Here is a 23,558-nt window from a genome sequence, read left to right as displayed (position 1 = left end):
GTTTTCAGAGATGTCCAGCATTTAGATGTTGGATTTCTGTACATATATGTTGGTTAAATCTGTTTTTCTTCATCTAACAGTGGCATTTCTCATAAATTCAGACTGTCAGAACATGCTGTTGAAGTTGCATTTAAAAACCTGTGCAGTTTCAATTACATAGTTGGTTCCCTCTTCTAAGGAAGTTAAAAACATTGTAAACATTGGTTTTACAGTGAAAATAATGGTTGTCTTACTAGACTTCTTATTTAGTCATAGAGTCAAAGATATACAGCATGGAAACAAACTCTTCAGCCCAACCTGTCTATGCCGAGCAGATATCCGCGCTAAATCGCGGCCCACTGCCAGCATTTGGCCCATATCCCTCTAAACCCTTTCTATTCATACACACGTCCAGATGCCTTTTAAATGTAATTGTACCAGCCTCCACTTCTTCCTCTGGCAGCTCACTCCACACATGCACCACCCTCTGCGTGAAAAATTGCCTCTTAAAATTTTTTCCCCTCTTACCTTAAACCTATGTCCATTAGTTTTGGGGTCCCCTACCCCAGGGAAAAGACCTTGTCTATATACCATACCCATGCCCCTCATGATTTTATAAACCTCCATAAGGTCACCCCTCAGCCTCTGACGCTCCAGGGAAAATAGCCCCAGCCTCATCAGCCTCTTCTCATAGCTTAAACCCTCCAACCCTCTGAGGAATAAAAATTATTAATGCAGTTCCCAGAATCAAACAGCTGTTTTGAAAGTGAACGATACTTTTGTTTAAATCGCTACCTGGGCCTTTTTTTTATTTGTTTCTAGGATTTGGACGTTCCTTATTGAACCTAAAAGGGTGATGTGCTGCTTTCTGGAACTGCTGCAAGACCACTGTGCTGTTAAGAAGAGTGTTCCAGGATTTTGACTTGTGATATTACCATGGATTAGATTTCAGGGAACTACCCTTTTTATGGCGCTTATCTGTATTTGTTTTCACAGAAACAAGTACAGTCAGCTTGGAAGTCTGTGCAAAGGCAATTATGTATATGCCAAAAGTCACGTCAAAGAACATAAAGATCTTTTAAGACTGGGAATGTTCCTGTTCTGGGTCACTAAGCAGGATTTAATAGTGTAGCCTATACACCTAATGTAAAAGTTTGATTGAATGAGGAAGGAAAAGTGTCAGATCTGCCTGCACAGGTCAGTCAGAGATCAGTAGTGGATTCCTTGCAGAGAGAGACAATACTCTGGAAGTCAACTTGCCAAACTGGGAAACTGAGAAGTGTAAAAATGATTTCTTAAGAGCTGTGGCACATCTTAATTGGTTCATGAAGAACTGAGAGAACCCTCAAGATTTCTAATGTATAGAAAGCTGTTGGATCAAATTCAGAACAAATAAAAGGTCTGTTTGGACTTCTGAGCTTAAACGTTGGTGGATTTCCTGCCAATGCACCTGTACAGGAAGTTAGTGCTGTTTACGTTATCTCTGCACTAACACTGCATTGGAGCCAAAAGTAATTTGCCTGTTGTTGCTATCTTTTCATTGCTGCCCCATTTTCCGTCCACATTCCATGCTGTTCACAGCTTTCCTCTTGCTGCCCCACATGGTGCTTCATTCATTTTTCTTCATTGCATTTCTCACTACCCTGCTTCTCCATCCTCCCTGGTGATTTGTTTGCTGGCCTTGTTTTATACAAAATATACACCAGTTCCTGCACTTAATCACAGTAATTCCCACACTTTAAACAATGCACCTACATATTTTAAAAAGTTGAGAATATGGTGGGTATGGCTATCTCAGTGTTGTTAGCAGTGCAATATTTGAGAGTAATCATTTGCAAAACTTAAGTTAAAAGACAATGATATCACAGTCACTGCAACTGCATATGTGATGAGTACATCTCCTGCAGTTGTGTTAAATAATATGGGTTTACAAAATACGCTTTTAAGTTAATAGTATATATGCTTTGTTTCATTCATATCTGTATAAAGTTTCATGTAAAATGTGGAATGATTTATTTTCATATAATTCAGAGTTTGAATTTTGTTTTAAAAGTTAATGATCACTAATATTTATAGCATTGTGCATCTTTTCTTTCAAATTCATATCATCCTTAACTTAATTAGCCACAAATGGTCCATTCTTCTTCTGTCTTTTTCAATGGAAAATGGTTTTAAGAGCTATCAAGGGTCTCCTTAAATGTCTACCACTGTGTTTTTTATGTTCTTAAGTTATGTAGCTTAGTTTCCCAGTCCACTTTAGCTTACACTGTCTGTATACTGTTTATATTGCTTTTAAGAATTCAGTGAGGGACTCTAGTTTCCAAATTTCAAATTAAAGTTTGATTATATGTAAATATTTATAGGTAATGATCCTTCACTTATTAATCTTGTTTAATTTTTAATCTGGTGTATGCAATTTTTGAGAAGATTTTTAGCTCAGGTTGAGGTTCAAATTGTGAGTTTGCTTGCTGAGCTGGCAGGTTTGTTTTCAGAAGTTTTGTCACCATGCTCGGTAACGTCATCAGTGAGCTTCCAGTGAAGCGTTGGTGTACTGTCCTGCTTTCTATTTATGGGGCTTGGTCTGTTAAGGTGGGTGATATCATTTCCAGTTCTTTTTCTCAGTGATTGGTAAATGGGGTCCAAATTGATGGACTCCACCAAGAAACACATCAATTTGGACCCCATTTACCAACCTCTGAGGAAAAAGAACTGGAAATGATATCACCCACCACAACAGACCAAGACACCAATAGCAAGCGGGATCGAATACCAACACTTCATTGGAGACTCACTGGTGATGAAATGACTGAAAACAAACCTGCCTGTTTAGCAAGCAAACATACAACCTTTAAATCTGATAATTACCAATGGCTTGTTCCCTGGCTGGTTTCAGAATCTCCAGTTTTAAGAAACTGGCCCATGTACCTTCTGTGAACTCAATTTGTCAGGCTATCTTTGTCCTCGATTCATTCACTTTATTGGAAGAGTAAAATTTCCCACAATTTTATTGCAGTCCCTTTCTTACAAGAACTGATTATTTTTATTATTTATACCCTGTCTTATAATGTAGCTGAACATCAATTGTCATCAGTAGCTTCTATTTCATATTACCACCCAACCTCATTATTCATTTTGATTTCTCATTTCTCACTGATGTACTCCATATCGTCCTTAGATTATAAGGTTAGATAAAGTAGCAGATTTAAGCCATTCAGTCCAAAAAGTGTGCACCATTCTCCTGCCTTCTCCCCGTCACCTGTGATCCCTTTACTATTCAAGAACATATCTTTCTCTGATTTAGGCACACTCAATTATGTGGTCTTCACAGCCTTCTGCAGCAACGACTTCCATAGATTCACCACTTTCTGGCTGAAGAAATTCTCTCTCATCTCAGTTCTAAAGAGTTGTCACTTCCCTCTGAAGCTTGTGCATTCTAGTCTGAATCTTTCCTACTCGACTTCTCCATGTCCATTCTGTAAGTTTCAATGAGATCTCCCTCATCCTTCTAAACTCCATCCAGTACAGACAGAGGCCTCAACCGCTCCTCATATAACAAACCCTTTGTCCCCAGGGCCATTCTTGTAAACCTTCTCTGGACCCTCTCCAAGGCCAGCTCATCTTTCCATAGATATGGAGCCAAAACTGCTCACAGTAGTCAAAATGTAGTCTGACCAGAGCCTAAGACAGCCTCAGCAGTACATCCCTACTCTTGTATTCTAACTCTTCTGAAACGAATGCTAACTTCTTAATTGTCACTTCGGCCTGCATGTTAACCTTAAGAGAATCCAGAACTAGGTTTCCCAAATCCTTTTTTATGCTTCAGATTTCTGAAGCCTTTTCCTCATTTAGAAAATAGTCTGCACCTCTATTCTTTCCACCAAAGTACATAACCTCTCACTTTCCCACATTATGTTTCATCTGCCGCTTCTTTGCCCACTCTCGTGGCCTGTCCAAAATCTTCAGCCTTCCTGCTCCTGCCTGTCCCTCCACCTATCTTCGTCCTCTGAAAACTTAGCAATAATGCCCTCTGTTCCTTCATCTTTATCTTTTAATGTAGGAGAAAGATGCTGGAGATCAGAGTCAAAAAGTGTAGTGTTGGAAAAGCACAGCTGGTCAGGCAGCATCTGAGGAGCAGGAGAGTCGACATTTTGAGCACATGAAGACAGCTTATGCTCAAAACGTTGACTCTCCTCCTCGAATGCTGCCTGACTGGCTGTGCTTTTCCAGTACCACGTTTTTTGAGTCCATATCTTAAATATAGAAGGTGACTGGCTGTGGTCCCAACACAGACTCCTGTGGAATTCCACTAGTCTCCAGATGCCATCCTGAAAAAGATCAGTTTATCCCCACTCTCTGCCTTCTGTAAGTCAACCAATCCTCTTAATCACGCCAGTACCTTGTCTCTAACACCATGGCCACTCTCCTATTTAGCAGCCTGCTAAGTGACACCTTGTCAAAGGCCTTCTGGAAATCCAAATAGAGCATGTCCATTGGTTCTTCTCTTGTCTAACCTGCTCATTTCCTCAATGAATTCTTACAGATTTCTCTGGCATGACCTCCCCTTGATGAAACCGTGATGACTCAACCTATTTTACCATGAACTTCCAAGTACTCTGCAATCTCATCCTTAATAATAGACTCTAAAGTCTTGTCAGCATCTGAGGTTAGACTAATAAGCCTATAATTTCCCATCTTCTGTCTCCGCCACCCTTTAAACCCTTTAAAATTAGCCATTTTCCAGATTCTTCTTGACTCCAGTAATTCCTGAAAGATCACCACCAATGTGTCACCATCTGTTTCCTTCAGAACCCTTGGGTATAGTCCATCATCCATGTATTCCAGGTGATTGACCCTTGATTAACAGAGCTACCCATCCTTTTGATTTTCCTGTCTTCCTTTTTAATATTCAGGTGTCCAGCTGTAGCCATTTTGCAGTATTTCTCCAGAGACGCTGTCATAGCATTTTAGTTATTTCCATTTGACTCATCCATTGTATGGCTCTGTATATTCAAATAGAAAGCTCTTATTTCTGTCTTTTTATGGCTTTTGTCTACTCTGACTTTATATGTTGGTGCATTTGTATGCTTCTTTGTCATTTCCTGTCACAGTAAAAAGTAAAATATTGTGAATACTGTAAGTCTTAAAGAAAAGTAATGATACTGAAAAGCTCAGGAGGGTGAGACAGCATTTGTGGAGGGAGGCAAGGTTGACCTTTTGGGTTGATAACGTTTCATCTGACCTGCTGAATTTTTTGTTTGTTTTTATCTCTTTCAATCACCACAGGTTATCACTACCTTGCACCACTGCTTGTACTTTCTCTTGAGCAAAATCTTCCAAATGAATTTGGGTAACATGGAAGGCAAACTTGTCGAATAAATTCTGTGATGTGTTTTGTAGTAAGATGCAGAAGCAACCCCTAGAATAGGCTATTTTAGACCTGGTTATATATAATGACGTAGGATTTAAGAAGAGATCTCCTGTTTAAGGATATCAATCACAACTTGGTCAAACTTCAAAATCTTCTTTGTTGAAGAACAGCTCTGGTTCAAACCAATAGACTCAAGCAGTTAGAGAAGTATGAAGAAGGAGGTACAGATTGGGAAAATAGTCTGAAGGGCAAGTCAGTGGATGAGTCATTGTAAAGACTTAATCAGATGTTTCATAACACTCAGCAAATGTTTATTTCTGGTAGTAAGGGTGAACTACCCATAGTTAACATAGCAGATTTTAAAAAAGTATTCAATCAAAAAACAAAGGCATACAAAGTGACACAAACTAGTGGTAGGCCAAACAATTGGATTTTTTTGGGGGGAGCCAGCAGCAGATGACTAAAAAGCGAATAAAAAGAGAAAATTGGATGTATAAGTAAATTGGCAAGAAGTGTGAAAACAGATGGCAAGAACTCCTGAGCATATAAAAAGAGAGTAGCTGAAGCAAGTATAGGCACCTTAGAGAATTCAATGGGGGCATTAATGATAGAGAACAGGGAAATGACAACTAATTGAAGCCAGCATTTTGCATTGTTGTTCATGGTGGAATATGCAATAAACATCCCAATGCCTCACAACGCCAGGGACCCGGGTTTGATTCCTGCCTCTGGTAACTCTCCGTGTGGAGTTTGCACATTCTCCCCATGTCTGCGTGGGTTTCCTCTGGGTGCTCTGGTTTCCTCACTCAATCCAAAAATCTGAAGGTTAGGTGAATTGGCCATGCTAAATTGTCCATTGTGTTCAGGGATGTGTAAGTTTGGTGCATTAGTCAGGAGTAAATGTAGATTAGTAGGGTAGGGGAATGGGTTTGGGATGGTTACTCATCAGTGGGTCGGTGTCGACATGGACCTAATGGCCTGTTTCCACACTGTTGGGGATTCTACGATAACAGTTAAATAAGATGCTAATGGGGGGACTTTCTATTCTAACAGTCTCTAACATGAGGAAAGAAGTATTTGATAAAATAATGGATCTCAAGACAGAGCAGTCTACAGGGCCTGAAAGCTTGGGTGGAGAAGGCCGTCCAAGGGTTTTACTGGGGGTGGCAACAGAGATCGTGGAGACAATCTTCAAAATATTCCAAAACTCGATGGATCCTTGGGGTGTTCCAGAAGATTGGAAAATTGCTAATGTGACTCCCCTCATCAGGAACAGAGACATATAGTAGGAAAATTATAGACCAGTTAGCCAAACGTTTGGAAAGGCTTGAGTCCATTATTAAGGAATAAAATAGAAATAGAAAAATATTTAGAAAAGCACAACACAATGAAGCAGAGTCAGCATGGTTTTTTGAAGGGGAAATCATGTTGGAAAAATTTACTAGAATTATTTTGAGGATATAACAAACCTTTGGTAAACGTGAACTGATGATGCAGTGTATTTATGATGGCTCTACATAAGATGCCACATAAGATTACTACCCAAGTTGGAGCTGACAGTATTGGTTAGCTTGCAGAAGACAGAGTCAGGATTAATGGTTCTTTTTCAGATTGGAAAGATGTAGCTAGTAGAATGCCACACGGATCAGTTCTCGGGCTTCAGCCATTTATTATCTATATTAATGACTTGGAGGAGGGCAGAGTGTAATATATCTACATTTTCTGATTATACAAATATAAGTGGGAAGGTATGTCATGATGAGAACATAAGGGGATATGGATATGGGTGAGTGCATGGATTTTAATGCAGGAAAATGTGAGGTCATGCACTCTGATAGAAAAATCAAAATTTAAATGGAGAGAGACTTGGAAAAAAGTGCAGTACAGACAGATCTGGGTGGTAGTGTGCATAAATCACAACAAGGTAGCATGTGGGTGCTGTAAGTAATTAAGGGCAGCAAATGAAATGTTGTCCTTTATTGCTCGGGGTTTGGAGTTTTAAAACCGCGGAAGTCTTATTACAACTGTGCAGGCTGTTGGTGAGGCTGCACCTAAAGTACTGTGTACAGTTTTGGTCCCCTTTTTTTTTAAAACAAGCAGTGACACTGGAGGCTATTCAAAAGAAATTCACTCAGTTGATTCCTGGGGTGAATGAGTTGACTTATCAAGAATGACTAAACAGGTTAGGCCCTTAATAATTAAAGTTGTGAATATCCGAGTTAGGGGATGATCTTATTGAAACATTCAAGATCCTGAGAGGGCTTGACAGGGTAAATGTTGAAACATTTGTTTCTACATGTGGATAATCTCAAATTAGGAGACATTATTACAGAATGAGGGGGCACTCATTTAAAACTGAGATGCAAAAGAATGATTTCTCCTAGAGGGTAGAGGTGTCTGAAATTCTGTCCCAGAGAGTTGCAGATGTTAGATCACTGAAAATATTTAAAGAGGAGATGGGTAGATTTTTGAAATATCAAAGAGTTCAGGGATATAAGGAGCTTGTATGAAAGAGGAGTTGAGATTTGGAGCAAGCATGAGAGCCTACAAATTGGCCTATTTCTTCTATTTCATGTATAAACCACCCTTCTGAAAAAACATGCAGTCCCTCCAATTTTTCTTCCTGCTGTGCGAGCCTCTGAGGTCCATGCATGGAACCGCATAGTGGCTACACACATGCAACAGCGCAATTTAGACTGGCCTTTGCCCTCTACACCCACCTCACTATTTAGTATAAGTTAATGTAAAACACTCCCTAGAGGCCATGTTATGTGTTTTGCTAGTCACTGGTTCCTGCACAGTTCAAGGTGAAGGCAATCCCAGTGGCACAGCATCTTCTTTCCTCCATATTGGTGCCATTGTCCCACGAATCAAACCCATTTGCCCATGCTGATCTTTCATGAACATTCTCTCTGAAATGAGATCTGAGAATTTGTTGCTCCTAACGAAAATCTGATCACTGTCCATGTGCACTTGCATGTGTCTTGTCAAGCCAGCACATAACAACCAATCATAGTCTGAGTTACAAATTTGTCCATCAGTTTATCTGAACTGAGATTTTATAAGCTTACATTAATCGAAAGCAAAAGCTTCTGAGGCACATTTTTGGTTTTCTGGACCTGTGAAAATTCAAAAAAGTATGAACTGAAGGGATCTATTCTCCCTTATGGAAGGCAGAGAAGAAAAGGCTAAAATATCACGTCATGTATATCTTTGAGATGTAAAGGGGAAAAAACATGTTGTTTCTCAATTCTTACAGCAGGTCCCTGATTTCAACAAAAGCTGATTAATTGTTAGACAACTTGCCACCGTAATGCTCCACCTCGCTATGGTGTTGCCCATAAATGCAGCCATCTTATTTGTTTTGTACTAATTTGTTCCTGGCTTGCCATAGTATTTCAAACATTAGTTCCTAGCTACTCCTACTCCCTTGGCAGAACTTCCTTTTTTTTAGTCCTGTCTATGTCTTCTTCCACTTTTTATTTTCCCCAGTACTAAGGAGCTGCCCTTAAAGCTAGAACCGGGGAAGCATTTCAACCTTCAGACCTTTTACTCCCACTGATTACTAGCCCCTCAAATTTGCACACTAATTCACATTTAATTTAAGCCTGAATTAATATTTCCATTAGTTCCCTCATTCCATTAGGTTTCAGACATTCCTTCAAACTAATTTAGATCAAAACTCTCCAAGGCTGGTAGAAATTGAACTTGGATCTTCTGGCTTAGAGTTATGAGCACTATGTCATGAGACCCCATAGAAGGAGGTACATATGCATGAACCATTGAAGATGGAATAGCAGATTGAAGAGTTGCTTAAAAAAGCATAAGAGATCCGGGGCATTATATACAGAGGCACACAGGACAAAACAATTCAAAGATGTTAGAACCATAGAAAAGTTACAGCACCCTGTTTAACTTCCATAATATTTTGACCACCTCAATTAATTCACCTCTTAATCTCTTCTGTTCTAAGGTAAATGACCCTAGCGTATTCATCTTTTCTCACGGCTATAATTTTTAAGCCCTGACAACATTCCTGTAATGAAACTCTTGAAACATTGGCTTGACCTCAACTAAAGTGTCCAATCCAGAGCACCACTCTTCAGGCAGAATGCGAATGCTTTCATGAAAATACTGGAAAGGTTGCAAAAATGGTTAAAGGGATAAGAACTTCCCATAACAAGATATACTGGAAAGGAAAAAGTTTGAGAGGAGTTTTGAGAGAGGATTTCAATTTTAAATGAACTTTATAGTCTTCACAATATTCAGAAAATTTATTTTTCACTCCATCACCTATTTGCGTTGCTGGCTTCCCCTCTCCATAAAATGCCTGAACCAGATTCTTCTTAACTTTGGCCTCCTATCTGCTCTTGAGCATCCCACTCTGATACCCCTAAGATCTTTATTCTATTCTTAGTTTCTTAGTGTCCATGGCACCTGTTCTGATGATCCTAACTTTCACACTGATACTTCCTATATGTCTTTCTGTGGATACTCCTCCATTGCTCCTCAATCTTGCAGATCTTATTTCCCAGATTTCACCTCTCACTTAAAACAACAATTGTATCAAAGCTAAGGACATGGGGAATCCTATTAGCCTTCCCTCTTGAATATTTATCCTTATTATTTCTGCCACTTTAAGCCACAATGCCATAACCAAGCATACAATCCCTTCCCTTTGAGCATTCTGAAGACTTGTTTGCTGCACGATACAACACCAGCCCTTTTAGTGCCTTTCTTTTTCACAACTGTGAGTCTCTGTCTAAGTGAAAGAGCCATTTATTTGTACATTAAATTTAATATAGTGCATTCACAGCTTGCAGTGCTGTTTCTACAGCCCTGACCAAACGCAAACTGGGCGATCACTCTACCTTTTAATTGGTGAGCATGCTCCTGAGCCTCCAGTTATTTGGTAATTTAATTCTCTGCTCCACTCTCACTGAGATGCCTGCTCTGTCCCTTTATATATTGTTCTCATGAAAATGTAAGTGTATTTGTTTAATTACTAAATATTGCTAATGATATTCTCCAAACCTCTTAAAATTAAAAAAAAAATCTTTTTTTTTGGTTAAGTTTTAAGAACTTATGTTTCAAAAATAAGTTCTTAAAACTTAACCAAAAAAAAAGATTTTGCACATTTTTGGAAACCAGAGCACCCAGAGGAAACCCACGCAGAATGTGCAAACTCCACGCAGTCAGTCGCCTGAGGCGGGAATTGAACCTGGGTCTCTGGCACTGTGAGGCAACTCTGCTAACTACTGTGCCACCGTGCTTCCCATGACTTTCAGCAATAATTTTTTTAGACACAAGTAGATGGTCCCTCAGTGCTAATTTCTTGGTGTACATAACATGCTGAATCAAACACAGAGGATGATAGAAGAAGAATAATATAAAAGGTTTGCTAATGAGAAAAGTAAAGAAACAGAAGATGGATCCAGTGGAGATGATTGAGATGGTGATCTGTTGGTAATGCCACTGGGCTAATGATCCTGAGGTCCTGGCTATTTGCAAAAGCAATGTGGCTTTAAATCTCATCATGGCAACTGTTGGAATTTAAATTCAATTGTTAAAAATTTCAATAAAAGCAGGAATTCAGCTAATCTTAGTAATAATCAATCATGAAACCATTGTCTTTTGTTGTAGAAACTCCTCTGGTTCATTCATGTCCTTTTGGGGAAGGAAGTCATCCCATTCATATCTGATCTTGTCCACATGTGACTCCAGAGCTACAGAAATGGAGTTGACTTTTGACTGCCTTCTGAAATGGCCAAACAAGTCACTCAGTTCAAAGGCAATTAGCGATGGACAACAAATGTTGACCTTGCCCATGAAAGAATTTTTAAAAAACAGCTGGACTTGGCAATAACAGAATCATTAGTGGCAATTGCATTTCATTCTCCAAAATTGCAGAACAGTGCATAAAGGATAAAATTATATCCCTTGACCAAGATCTCTATTCTTTGCAATAATCGTTTGGTAAACTTCTTATTTGCTATTAATTTGTAGGTTTACCCAGCTAACAGAAAGCATCCAATTTCATCTTGGCAATAGCGAATATTTTCCAAATTTCTGCACATTAATTGCCTTGCATGTATGCACATACATAAACCTCCAGTTGTTGAAGAATTACTATAACCTCTCACTGTTATCTTCCCATTCAGTATATCTGATTCAGTTAATGATCTTTAAGTATGTTTCATTCTCAAAGGATTAGTGTGGAGTTCATCAAAATTTTAAGAATAATTTTGGCAATGAATTTGCTTTTTGCCAGGCGTGCACACTTATACTACTCTGAAGGTTCCATGCCTGAAAGATCAATTTGTCTGTTCTCTTCGCAGATATTGTTCCCAGACTTCCTGCAACTGCAGCTTTTAATAAATTACTGTTTCTTCAGTAATTGCTCATATTTGATAGCACCTTATTTTTCCTAAGCTTGTAGTTGAATAAAATGGCCATCTTCATTATAACCTGCTGTTATGTCTTATATGGCTGCATTAATGGAACTGAGAGTGAATGATTTACAACTACTGAGCACCTTTTGTGTATTATTTTCAAGCATAATCTACACTTTGCAAGAGGTAATTCAGTTGGCTTAAATAAAGCAAAGATTGCAGATGCTGAAGATCTAAAATAAAAACAAATTGCTGGAGAAATGTAGCAGCGCTGGCAAAACCTGTGTAAAGAACAATCATGGACTCAATGTTAATTCTGCTTTCTCTTCTTAGATGCTGCCAGACCTGCTGAGTTTCTCCAGCAACGTCTGCTTTTGTTTCGCACTTTAATTGACATTGCACATGCTCAAAATACATATAAAAGCCATTTTTGAAAACTTAACTCAGTTGCAAGCTTTCAAACTTCTTTTTTTCAGTTTTAAGCCAAAGCACAAAGTGAGTCACATTTCATTTATTGGAAAAGATAGAATGATGACTTATTCTCAAGCTGATCTTAAACCTTGAGTGAACTTTGTTCAAAACATACTGTCTTTTGTACTTGTATAATTCTCTGTTAATACTTAAGTTGACAATATGAAATGGGGTTTAGCTTTCTTTTGAATTCAGTTGGTTTGGCTTATTCCTGAAGAAGGGCTTATGCCCGAAACGTCGATTCTCCTGTTCCCTGGATGCTGCCTGACCTGCTGCGCTTTTCCAGCAACACATTTTCAGCTCTGATCTCCAGCATCTGTAGACCTCACTTTCTCCTTATTCCCTAGATAGCCTGATTTTGGTCCAGGTATCTCATGTGAGAGAAATTTAGCACACTAATGCAGAAGCTTTCAGATGACTTGTCAAAATATTGTGCCACATCTTAGTTTTAAATTGTGATTTTTCACAATTTTGTTTACACTGAGTTTCTGCTAATTTCCTGTACCATATGATGCATGACTTTCTTAAATATTAAAGGCTATATGAATTTTCCCTTTTAATCACAGGAGAAGACTGACGTCGAAGGGACCTTATTTGTTTATGCAAGGTATGAACAATTAGGAAATAATTCTATTTACCTGTGATGGTTCATTTTGTTAAATGCACTAAATGACCTTGAATGTCCTCTGTGTTTGTGACAAGAAACTTGCGTAATCTGGTCATGCACCAGTTGCTTTAAGATTACAAAATTTTGTGTGCAAGTATAATATCACCAAATTTCTTGATGTGTTTCAGCCATCTATTTGATTATATTTCCCCTTCTGAAAGTTGCAACTCTACCTTGGTAATAAATTTGCGAGATTTGTATTTCTGTACTGCTTTGAATGATCTCATTGTCCTAGACTTTTTAGATTCAATGAAGTATAGTGAATTGTGAACACTGCTTTACTATAGGAAACATGCTGGGTACTTTTCATACTCTAAGGCCCTTATATGTGACAATGACAAGAATGTTGTTTTAACTAATATTGTTTGAGGGATAAATGTTAGTTAAGTCACTAGACATCATTCTTCTGCTCTTTACTAATGTTTCCAAGAACCTTTTGATGTCCACTTGAGAGTGCAGATGGAACCTTGGTTTCGCATTTTTGTCAACAGTGGTTATCTCTGACTGTGTGGTGTAGTGTACAATGAATATTGCATTTAATTATCAACCTAAATTTGTCATCCAGATGATATGACAAAGAGATGGTGGAACCAATTGTTTGCAGTTATTGTCTCCATTGAATATTTAGTTTTATACTTAAAAGATTAGCAATAAATTTGAGCTCTGTGAGGCACCCAGAATGGTTACATTTACATATTTCTGGCTGTGCTCACGAAGGAAATTTCATGGCTAGACTACATTTAAAACAAGGTTGTATAAAAGTAGAAAATAAGGAGATTTTGAGTTATACACTTTCCATGTCATGTGCTAAACTGTGGCACAATTTTTCTTTACACCTTTTAATTCTATGAAACAACAAAGTTTTCTAGTCATCACTGACTATCTAATTGCATTTCATTAGTTTATCTTCAAGTTTATTTCCAGCTACTAAAATGCTAAGATCCTAAGGACTTCTGAGTATATTGTGAGATATTATTGAGAACTTTATTTCATTGCATAATCCATTTAAGCTATGGCCTCTGTTTGATGTCTGTCATTGCAGCTATTAATAGATAACTCTATTTACAGTTGTAGCACCTTTTTTCTCTGGTATATGTTCTCTTTCTGACAGTATTATCTGGACACAATATCAATACTTGCACTGTGCTTTCTTATGAACCCACTCTGCTAGTCCATGGGCCTCGTTTTTGGGTCATCATTATGAACCAATATTTCAACTTGCCAGTAGCTATTCATGCATATTTTACAAAGGTTGCAATTCTCTGCTTACCAGATGTCCCTGGAATATATGTTACCTAGGTATCCACTTTAGAGAATTGGCCTTTCGATGTCATACAAATATACAAAATAGGACAAGAAGTGGACTATTCAACCCCTCAAGCCTGCTCTACTATCCAATGTGATCATCAATCTATTCCCAATAGTCTTTGATTTTTTTTTCCCTGCCTATCCACCTTGTCTTAAAAAAATATTCAATGGCCTACCTCTGAGGCAGCATCTACCACACTTTGCTGTTATCTTTACTTTTGTGTTCAATTTCTCTTGCAGTAAGGATAGCATCCCATTTGTCATCTTGATTATAAACTGTACCTGCTTATTAATGTTTGGTGGCCCATGCACCAGAAGACACAAATCTCTCTCTGAACCTTGGAATTCTGCAGTCATTTTCCATTAAAGAATACTCTGCTTTTTTATTCTTCTAGCCAAAGTGAACAACTTTACGTTTTCCCCACATTATATTTGTCTGCCAGGTTTTCTTCTACTCATTCAACCTCTCTTTATCTATCTCTAACTTCTTTGTCGTCTTCACAACATACTTTCCAACTATCTTAGTATCATCTGTGAATTTGGCTACCATGCCTTTGTCATTGATGTAAATTGTAAACGGAAAATTGCGGTACCAGCATAGAACCCTGCAGGATTCCACTCAGCGTATCATGTCAATCTGACAAAAGTTCCATTTATGCATATTTCTCATTTCTGTCACACAGCAATGCTGTGTTAATGCTAAATATATTATCATCTACATTGTGAACTTTTGTTTTTCTTGGTAATTTTTCTTGTGGCATCTCACCAATTTTTTTTTGTCTTTCAGACATTTAAATATACTCCCTTTATTAACAGTTCCATTAAATAAATCAAATAAGATTTTCCTTGCTAAATTCCTTGCTGACTCTTCTTGATAACCTCGAACCTTTCCAGGTGTGCAGCTACAATTTTTTTTTAATGACTTATTTCAATACTTTCTCCACAACAGATGTCAAGCTAACTGGCCATATGGTTCCCTGTTTTCTACAAATCCCTCTCTTGAATAGAGGGGCTACATTTGCTACTGCATGAACCAATGCAATCTTTCTTGAATCTGGAGAACTTTGGAAAATTAATACCTAAAGCTGCTGCAACCTGAGCCAATTCTTTTAAGACCTTTAGAATAAAATTCATTAGGACCCAGACACTGGTCAACCTGCAACTCTTTCAATTTGTTTTGTATTACTTCCCTCTTAATCTTAATTTCACTAAGTTTCTCTCTCAATTGGCTGGCCAGGGAGGTCAGGGATAGCATAAAAAGCAAAAGAGAAAGCATATAATGTGGTGAAGGGCAGTGAGAAGTTTACAGAGATCAATAGAGGGCAACAGAAAAAGAAATAAGGAGGGAGAAGGTTAAATATGAGGGTAAGCTAGCCAGTAATATAAAGGAAGACTGAGGGTTTCTTTAGATATAAAAGGCAAAAAAAAAGAGGCAAAAATGGACATTGGGCCATTGGAAAATGGTGCTGGAGAGATAGGAGTAGGGAACAAGTAAATGCCTGAGGAACTGAATAACTACTCGTGTCTTCCACTGTGAAGACTGGCATAATTTCCCAAAAATTAGAGAGAGAGAGAGAGGGCGCAGAGCTGAGTATGGTGGCCATCACAAAGGAGAAGGTGCTAGAAAAACTGAATAGCCTGAAGGTGGATAAATCGCCTTGACTAGGTGGACTACACTCCAACTGAAGATATAGTGGAGGCATGAGTGGTGATCTTTCAAGAATCACTAGAATCAAGGACGTTCCCAGAGGACTGGAAAATCGCTAACATGACACCTCCCTTTAAAAAGGGAGTAAGGCAAAAGATTGAAAATTATAGACGAGTTAGCCTAACTTGGTTGTGGGTAAGATCCTGGAATCCTTTATGAAAGATGAGATTTCTGAATACTTGAAGTGTATGGTAAAAGATGGCAAAATCAGAATGGTTTCATTGAGGGGAGGTCACGCCTGACAAATCTGCTAGAATTTCTTTGAGGAAGTAATGAGCAGATTAGACCAAGGATAGCCAATGAATGTTAGCTACCTGGACTTGGACTTTGACAAGGTGCCATACAGGATGCTTCTGAGTAAGATAAGGGCTCATGGTGTCAGAGGCAAGGGACTAGCATAGATAGAAGCTTGGCTGTGTGGCAGAAAGCAGGCAGTGGGGATAAAAGGGTCATTCTCAGGATGGCAGCCACTGAAAAGTGGTGTTCTGCAAAACTCAGTATTGGGACCATAACTTTTCACTTTGTACATTAACAATCTAAAATGAAGGAACTGAGGGCACGCTGGCTAAGTTTGCAGATGATACAGGTAGATTAGATTAGATTCCCTACACTCTGGAAACAGGCCCTTTGGCTCAACAGGTTCACACTGACCCTCTGAAGAGTAACCCACCCAGACCCATTTCCCCCTGAATAATGCACCTAATGCTATTGGAAATTTAGCATGGCCAATTCACCTGGCCTGCACATCTTTGGACAGTGGGAGGAAATCTGAGCACCCGGAGGAAACCCACGCAGACACTGAGAGAATGTGCAAACTCCACACAGACAGACGCCAGCGTTGGAAATTGAACCTGGGTCCCTGGTGCTGTGAGGCAGCAGTGCTAACCACTGAGCCACCATACCATCCAGACAGGTAGCATTGAGCAGGCTGCAGAAGAATTTGGACAGGCTAGGAGAGTGGGCAAAGAAGTGGCTGATGGAGTCCATTGTGAGAAAGTGTGAGGTCATGCAGTTTGGTAGGAAGAATAGAGACATGGACTATTTTCTAAATGGGGAGAAAATTCAGAATTCTGAAGTGCAAAGAGACTTGGGACTTCTAATCCAGGATTCTCTCAAGGTAAATTCATAGGTTGAGTCAATATTTAGGAATGCAAATGCAATGATAGCGTTTATTGAGCAGGGATGTACTTCTGAGGCTCAATAAGGCTCTGGTCAGACCACATTTGGAGTATTGTATGCAGTTTTGGGCCCCATATCTCAGGAAGGATGACATTGCCATAACAGAATCCCCACATCAACATCTTTGATGTTGCCATTGGCCAGAACTACCCGTATAAATACTATGACAATTAAAGCAGGTCAAAGGCTAGGAATCCTGCGGTGAGTAACTTATAACCTGACTTCTCAATGCCTGTCCACCATCTACAAAGCATAAGTCAGGAATGTGATGGAATATTGTTTGAATGAGTGTGACTCCAACAACACTTTGAAGTTTGACACCATCCAGACAAAACAGCCCACTTGATTGGTGCTGCATCCACAAACATCCACTCTTTCCCCCAGTGATGCTCAGTGGCAACCGTGTACTATCTACAAGATGCACTTGAGAATTCACCAAAGGCTGTTAGATAGCATCTTTCAAATCCATGTTAGCTTCAGTCTAGAAGGCAGCAGATATATGGAAGCACCAATAATTGCAAATTCCCCTCCAAGCCACTCATCATCTTGACTTGGAAATACATTGCTGTTTCTTCACTGTAATTGGGTCAAAATTCTAGAATTTCCTCCCTCTCAGCATTGTCGGTTTACATACTGCACACAAACTGCAGTGGTTCAAGATCATATCTCACCATCACTTTCTCAAGGGCTACTAGGGATTGACATCATGAATTAAACCTCTTCTGGAGCAACATGTGACCACTCTTAATAAAGATGTTTTGAACATTCTCTGTACATCTGAGATGATACAGTTTTAATTTTCTGATCAGTTTTTCATGTACATAAAAGCTTGCTAAGTTATTGTAACAATGGTGGAAAATAGTGTTTGCATCTCAGTATACTGAACAAGATGCTGCTATTTAAATACTAAACACTACAGAGCATTATCTTTAATTCAGCAAGACTCATTTATAAAGATGGCTGAAAAATTATATAGAACAACATAATGAGCAACATGTCCTGAAATCTGATTGCCTAATGGGAGTTTGAGAGCTTTAGAGAAGACTATAGTTTACATAGTCTTAGTTTATTATGTATATTGTATAATGGATAAGAAGCTGAAATACTAAGGGTTAGACATGTTCAAATTCATGGGATAGCAAGATTAAGTGAAATAATTTTGCTTATGTTAGGAGTACCAAATATGATCCTAAAAAGACAAATAAAAATGTTGGTCCTACAAATGAAATTCTACCCATTTCAATATCCACAGATAAAATTGCACACCCAGGTGCAAAGTAAAGCATTTGAGATTGCAAATTTATGCTGACTTTGCACAGTTCTGTGCTGCATTTTTTGACTTGTTCTCAAGTGGATTTTGTTCAAACGTCTTTCTCGTTGTACGATAACCATCTGTAGAACCGGGAACTTCATACTACAAAAGCAGAAATTGCTGAAGAAATTCAGCAGGTCTGGTAGCATCTATAGAGAGAAAGCAAGGTTAATGTTTTGGGTCTGGTACCCTTCTTCAGAACTTCAGACTTTCTTCATACCATCATGATATCTGTTTGGGTTAGATTTCAACCCAGAACTCTGATGTAAAAGTATACATCCCTATTGGAACATGCTATCCAATTCTCAAAGATTTACCCTAAAACTTAATGAATTGTATGCAATGAATCATTTTTGTTTGATTGGATATTGTGATAAAAGTAACTAAATTCAAGATACATCTATACTCTTGTACAGTATTCTTATTGTTGAGAAGAATAATTGCTTTCAGTTAGGTTATAATGTGATGCCAGTAAGTTTCACAAAGTGGTACCCTACATTTTGCAGTAGTAGCAACTGAGGAACCTAAATATTGGCCATTGTTATACCTCTGAATTTATGGGACTTTCTACACCTGCACCTGCACAACTAGTTGTACAAATCCAGAAGTTGCTCTTGGTGGTAGTGTTTCTCCATACGTTGAGTGGCTGAAGTCTCACAGACTACAATTAATTAGGAAGAGCCAAACTGTCAAAGCATTCTCATTTACACTAATATTATTAAGAGCTGCTGAAAATGCAGGAAATGTTGACCAAGTAGGATAAATCCCCAGGACCTGATCAGGTGTACCCCAGAACTCTCTGGGAAGTTAGGGAAGTGATTGCTGGTCCTCTTGCTGAGATATTTGGATCATCGATAGTCACAGGTGAGGTGCCGGAAGAGTGGAGGTTGGCCAACGTGGTGTCACTATTTAAGAAAGGCGTAAGGAAGAACCAGGGAGCTATAGACCAATGAGACTGACATCCGTGGCCAGCACGTTGTTGGTGGGAATCCTGAGGGATTGGATTTACATGTACTTGGATAGGCGAGGACTGATTAGGAATAGTCAGCATGGTTTTATGTGTGGGAAATTATGTCTCACTAACTTGATTTGAGTTTTTTGAAGAAGTAATGAAGACAATTGAGGGCAGAGAGATGGATGTGATCTGTATGGTGATTGACAAGGTTCCTCACAGGGAATTGGTTAGCAAGGTTAAATCACTTTGGATACAGGGAGAACTAGTCATTTTGGATACAGAATTGACTCAAAGGTAGAGGACAGAGGGTGGTGGTGGAGGGTTGCGTTTCAGACTGGAGGCCTGTGACCAGAGGCATGCCACAAGGACTGATGCCTTTCGTCATTTTTATAAATTATTTGGATGTGAACAGAGGAGGTATCATTAGTAAGTTTACAGATGACGCGCAAATTGGAGGTGTAGTGTAACCCCGAAGAAGATTACCTCAGAGTACAACAGGATCTTGATCAGATGGGCCAATGGAGTGAGGAGTGCGAGAGGGAGTTTAATTTAGGTAAATGTGAGGTGCTGCATTTTGAAAAGACAAATCAGGGCAGGACTTGTACACGTCATGGTAAAGTCCCAGCAAGTGTTGCTGAACAAAGAGACCTTGGAGTGCAGGTTCATAGCTCCTTCAAAGTGGAGCTGCAGGTAGATAGGATAGTGAAGAAGGCGTTTGGTATGCTTTCCTTTGTTGGTACGAGATTGAGTATAGGAGCTGGGAGGTCATGTTACATCTGTACAGGATATTGGTTAGGCCACTTTTGGAATATTGAGTGCGATTCTGGCATCCTTCCTATTCTTGAAAGGGTTCAGAAAAGAATTACAAGGATTTTGCCAGGGTTGGAGAATTTAAGTAGCTGGCTTAAACTCCACTATTGACACTCGCTGAATGTAACAGTCACCCAGTCAATATGTATGTTGCCTTATCTGGATGCTCCTTCCTGTAAAATGACTATGTAATTCATTAAGAAACTGCTGTTCGAGAGAGAAGACTGGGAACCCGTGTCCCTGTACACACGGGCAATTGTTCTCTCTCTCTCTTCCTTCAGGGCCTGGAATAAAGATGATGGAGGTAGAACTATACTGTGTCTCTGAGCTGGGGGGAGTGGGACGACAATTTTGGTGTAGTCAGCAGGATCCAAACGAATAGTTACAATTGGGCGATATCAGCGCCCGCACGGAACATCGGTGTCTCAAGAAGGATGGGCCCACAAGGTAAGATTTTAGACCTTGGTCCCTCTTGATATTCCTGTGTGCCAGAAACGGTCCCCTCTCTCTGTTGTATGGACTCCTCGAATGGTAATTAGTGCAGTTGAGAGACAGTTTCACAAGTGTGCTGGCAGGCAGAGGTGAGAGTCCTTTGTGGGGTACTGGGGTTCGAGTCCAGTAGCAAATTTTAACTATGTGCTAATCCTCAAGGACTTCTCTGACCTTGGAAGCTTCTATTTTATTTTATCTCATGTCAATTAGATAATTCCAAGATTTCTAATATCAAAAATCTTTTTTAATATTTCAACTTCAGATGTGTCTGTCCATTTTCTTGGTACATTAAAATTTCTAAACCAGGAATAATCAGTGAGTTTTACTTCAGGTTTGCTGTCCATACTTCGAGACTGGCTGCTTGTCCTGCTTCAAAACATAATTGTTGCTGAATGCCTGGAAACCACCTGGATGTGTCACCAATTTCAAATGAATGTCAAAGAAGGTGAAATCCATGGCACAGAGATTTCTTGGTCTTTGTTGGAAGCATTCTTTTGAGGTCAGCAGTGAGCACTATCCCATTGCTGACTGCAAAGTCCTGGCCTTCTCTGTATCTGTTGAAGTTGTGAAAAATGTATTTTTTTTTTTAAATGTGCAATAAGTACCTGAAGAAGGACGTGAGATTATTATCTCTTCAGGGTGTGAAGGGATATGGGGGTAAAACAAGTCAGTCCTGTCTTGCACCTTAACTATGTCAACATTCCATAAAATTCACAACCAGAAAATCTTGCACGAATCTGTGATTAAAGGTGTATTTACACTACAGTAGCAATGTCAGTTAGTTTCATGCTTAAATTAACGTTTTGCTGTTTAAATCTTGGTCCGGAATTTGAACCTTATCAAAGTACCTGGATCAGGACATCTCGCTGTGCTACATCACAGAGTCAGTTTTGGTTCTGATTTCAGATTTTTATTTGTAAAATGTTAAGAATACCATAATAAATGCACCATGGGAGATTTTTCTAAATTTTAGAAAAAGCATGGTTATGATATGTCTCTGATGGAACTACAGATAGGCAGTGGAGGGCAAACTCTGTTATCTATGATTGAGGTATAAATTGGTAGAATAATCAAAGCACAAGTGATACAGTGGCTGTGTAGGATTCCTGGTCCACTTTTAATTACAATTAAAATTCTGCGTATGATTAATGAATGCATAGGAATGTTAGAAGTTGTAATAAAGGTTTAGGTTAACTTGTGAAACACAACACAAGTTCTACCATCATGTGAACTTCATATTAGAGCCGTGAACATAGTCAAATGCTTTGTTGCAGCACATGCGCATGCAGATTAGGAATAAAATATGAGCCCAAGAAAAATGTACAAATGTTGATCAATCCCTGAGTAGTTTGTGAAGTGTAGATGATAGAACATTGCAGCTGTTACAGTGGATATTGCTGGTAGGTTTGATGTTAGTAGTTGAACTGTCAGTTTTGAGATTCTTGGCTTCGCAGGTTGTTTGCAATTTATTTTGTCCTTGTTCCTTTTGATAGTAGTTGGTGAGTGTCTCAGTGAGAGGATATTTTTTTCCCCTTGGTTCACTTGCAGAGCAGAGATGTTTATTGGCTGTTCTCAAAGTTGTGATCTTCAACCTCATTAAGACATCAGGACACCACTACATTCCAACAGGTTTAAAACATATCTATGGGAAATGGCCCAGGTTGTTGAGTAGTCAACCTCTCATTATCACTTCCATTTTTAACCTTTCCATTTTCCTGATTCTGCACAGGTTCGACATTTCTGAATTCTTCATTAAAACAAAAGTTGTAATGACATTTTTTTTTAAATATTGACCTTTAATACAAAAGGAAAATTCTGCAAACACTGGAAATTTAACACTGAAACAGAAAATGCTGAAAACACTCAGCAGGTCAGGCAGCATCTGTAGAGAGAAACAGATTTAATGTTTCAGATTGAAGTCTTTATTCTGATTTAAAGGTTTTTTCCATATTTACATTCTATTTTTCACACTAGATCAGAGTGACAGCTGGTATGGATCTTTCTTCTGAACTATCCATTCGTCTAACTTCTGTTTCCTAGGTTATAAAAGCCAAGCTGAATTTACACTTCAGCATTCACCTCATTGGGTAGCTTGGAAATCACTTATTGTAACACATGTGACCTAATTTGTTAGAAATGTTGTTTTGTCTAATACTGACAGTCGTTTCTGACCTTTCACCTTCACAGAACTAAATCCAAAAAGGCATTTATTCTACTTTCGAACATACTTTCCCAATGTTAATGCTATATTATGAAACAAAGTTTTTGGAATTTTCTACCTAGAGAATTGCGGATCTTTTATCTTCAATTATGTTCAAGATATAGATCGATGGATCTTTAGGGAAAAAACAAAATTAAGGGCTATTTGAATAACATGGGAAGGAGGATTTGAAGTAGAGAATCATCCATCATTTTGCTGAACTTCTTACATTCTCAAAGATCAGTTAGCAAATGACAGAACTGAAACTAATCTTTTATGCCATTTTATAGTTACTCATAGAGCTCAATTGATAAGTGAACACCACCAATCTCTTAAACATTGTTGCATGCAGAGCCTATTTATAAGGATTCAGGTGACTAGCGACTTAATGTCTACTGCTGGAGACATTTAAACACAACTAGATAGACTATTGGTCTACAAGAAAATCAAAGGTTATGGAGGGTAGGCAGGAATTAAAACTGAAACGCGATTGGCCACTTTCTTTTTCAATTGCAGAAGTAGCCTGGATAGACCAAATTTTCTACTGCACATGTACCCTCCAAGCTGCATGGCTGAACATGCGGTTCTTCAAGAATCTGCCATACATTGCATACCTTTCAGCCTCTGCTGGTCATTTTACCCAACTAGTTTCCTGCTTTTAGCCTCTTTTTAAAAAAATTTTTATGATAATTTTAACTTGCTGCAAATTTCACGTCA

General features: G+C 38.8%; 1 protein-coding gene across 9 annotated transcripts in view; it reads left to right on the top strand.

Annotated features, from left to right (window-relative positions):
• dcp1b (decapping mRNA 1B) overlaps window positions 1-23,558 on the top strand; it is a 108,593-nt gene that overhangs the window by 9,460 nt on the left and 75,575 nt on the right. For 5 of the 9 annotated variants that reach the window (XM_043709334.1, XM_043709333.1, XM_043709332.1 and 2 more), the window contains exon 2: window positions 12,777-12,817. The exons of 1 other annotated variant lie outside the window; for it this stretch is intronic. In XM_043709334.1, coding sequence (XP_043565269.1) covers window positions 12,777-12,817 — 41 coding nt within the window. Of the gene's footprint in view, window positions 1-801; window positions 1,379-1,408; window positions 1,441-12,776; window positions 12,818-23,558 lie in introns of those variants that run through there. 3 more of the 9 variants (XM_043709342.1, XM_043709336.1, XM_043709338.1) reach the window with 2 other exon arrangements.

This window comes from Chiloscyllium plagiosum, chromosome 19, assembly GCF_004010195.1.
Source record: "Chiloscyllium plagiosum isolate BGI_BamShark_2017 chromosome 19, ASM401019v2, whole genome shotgun sequence".
Lineage (NCBI taxonomy): Eukaryota > Metazoa > Chordata > Chondrichthyes > Orectolobiformes > Hemiscylliidae > Chiloscyllium > Chiloscyllium plagiosum.
This window is presented reverse-complemented; position numbering and strand designations above follow the sequence as displayed.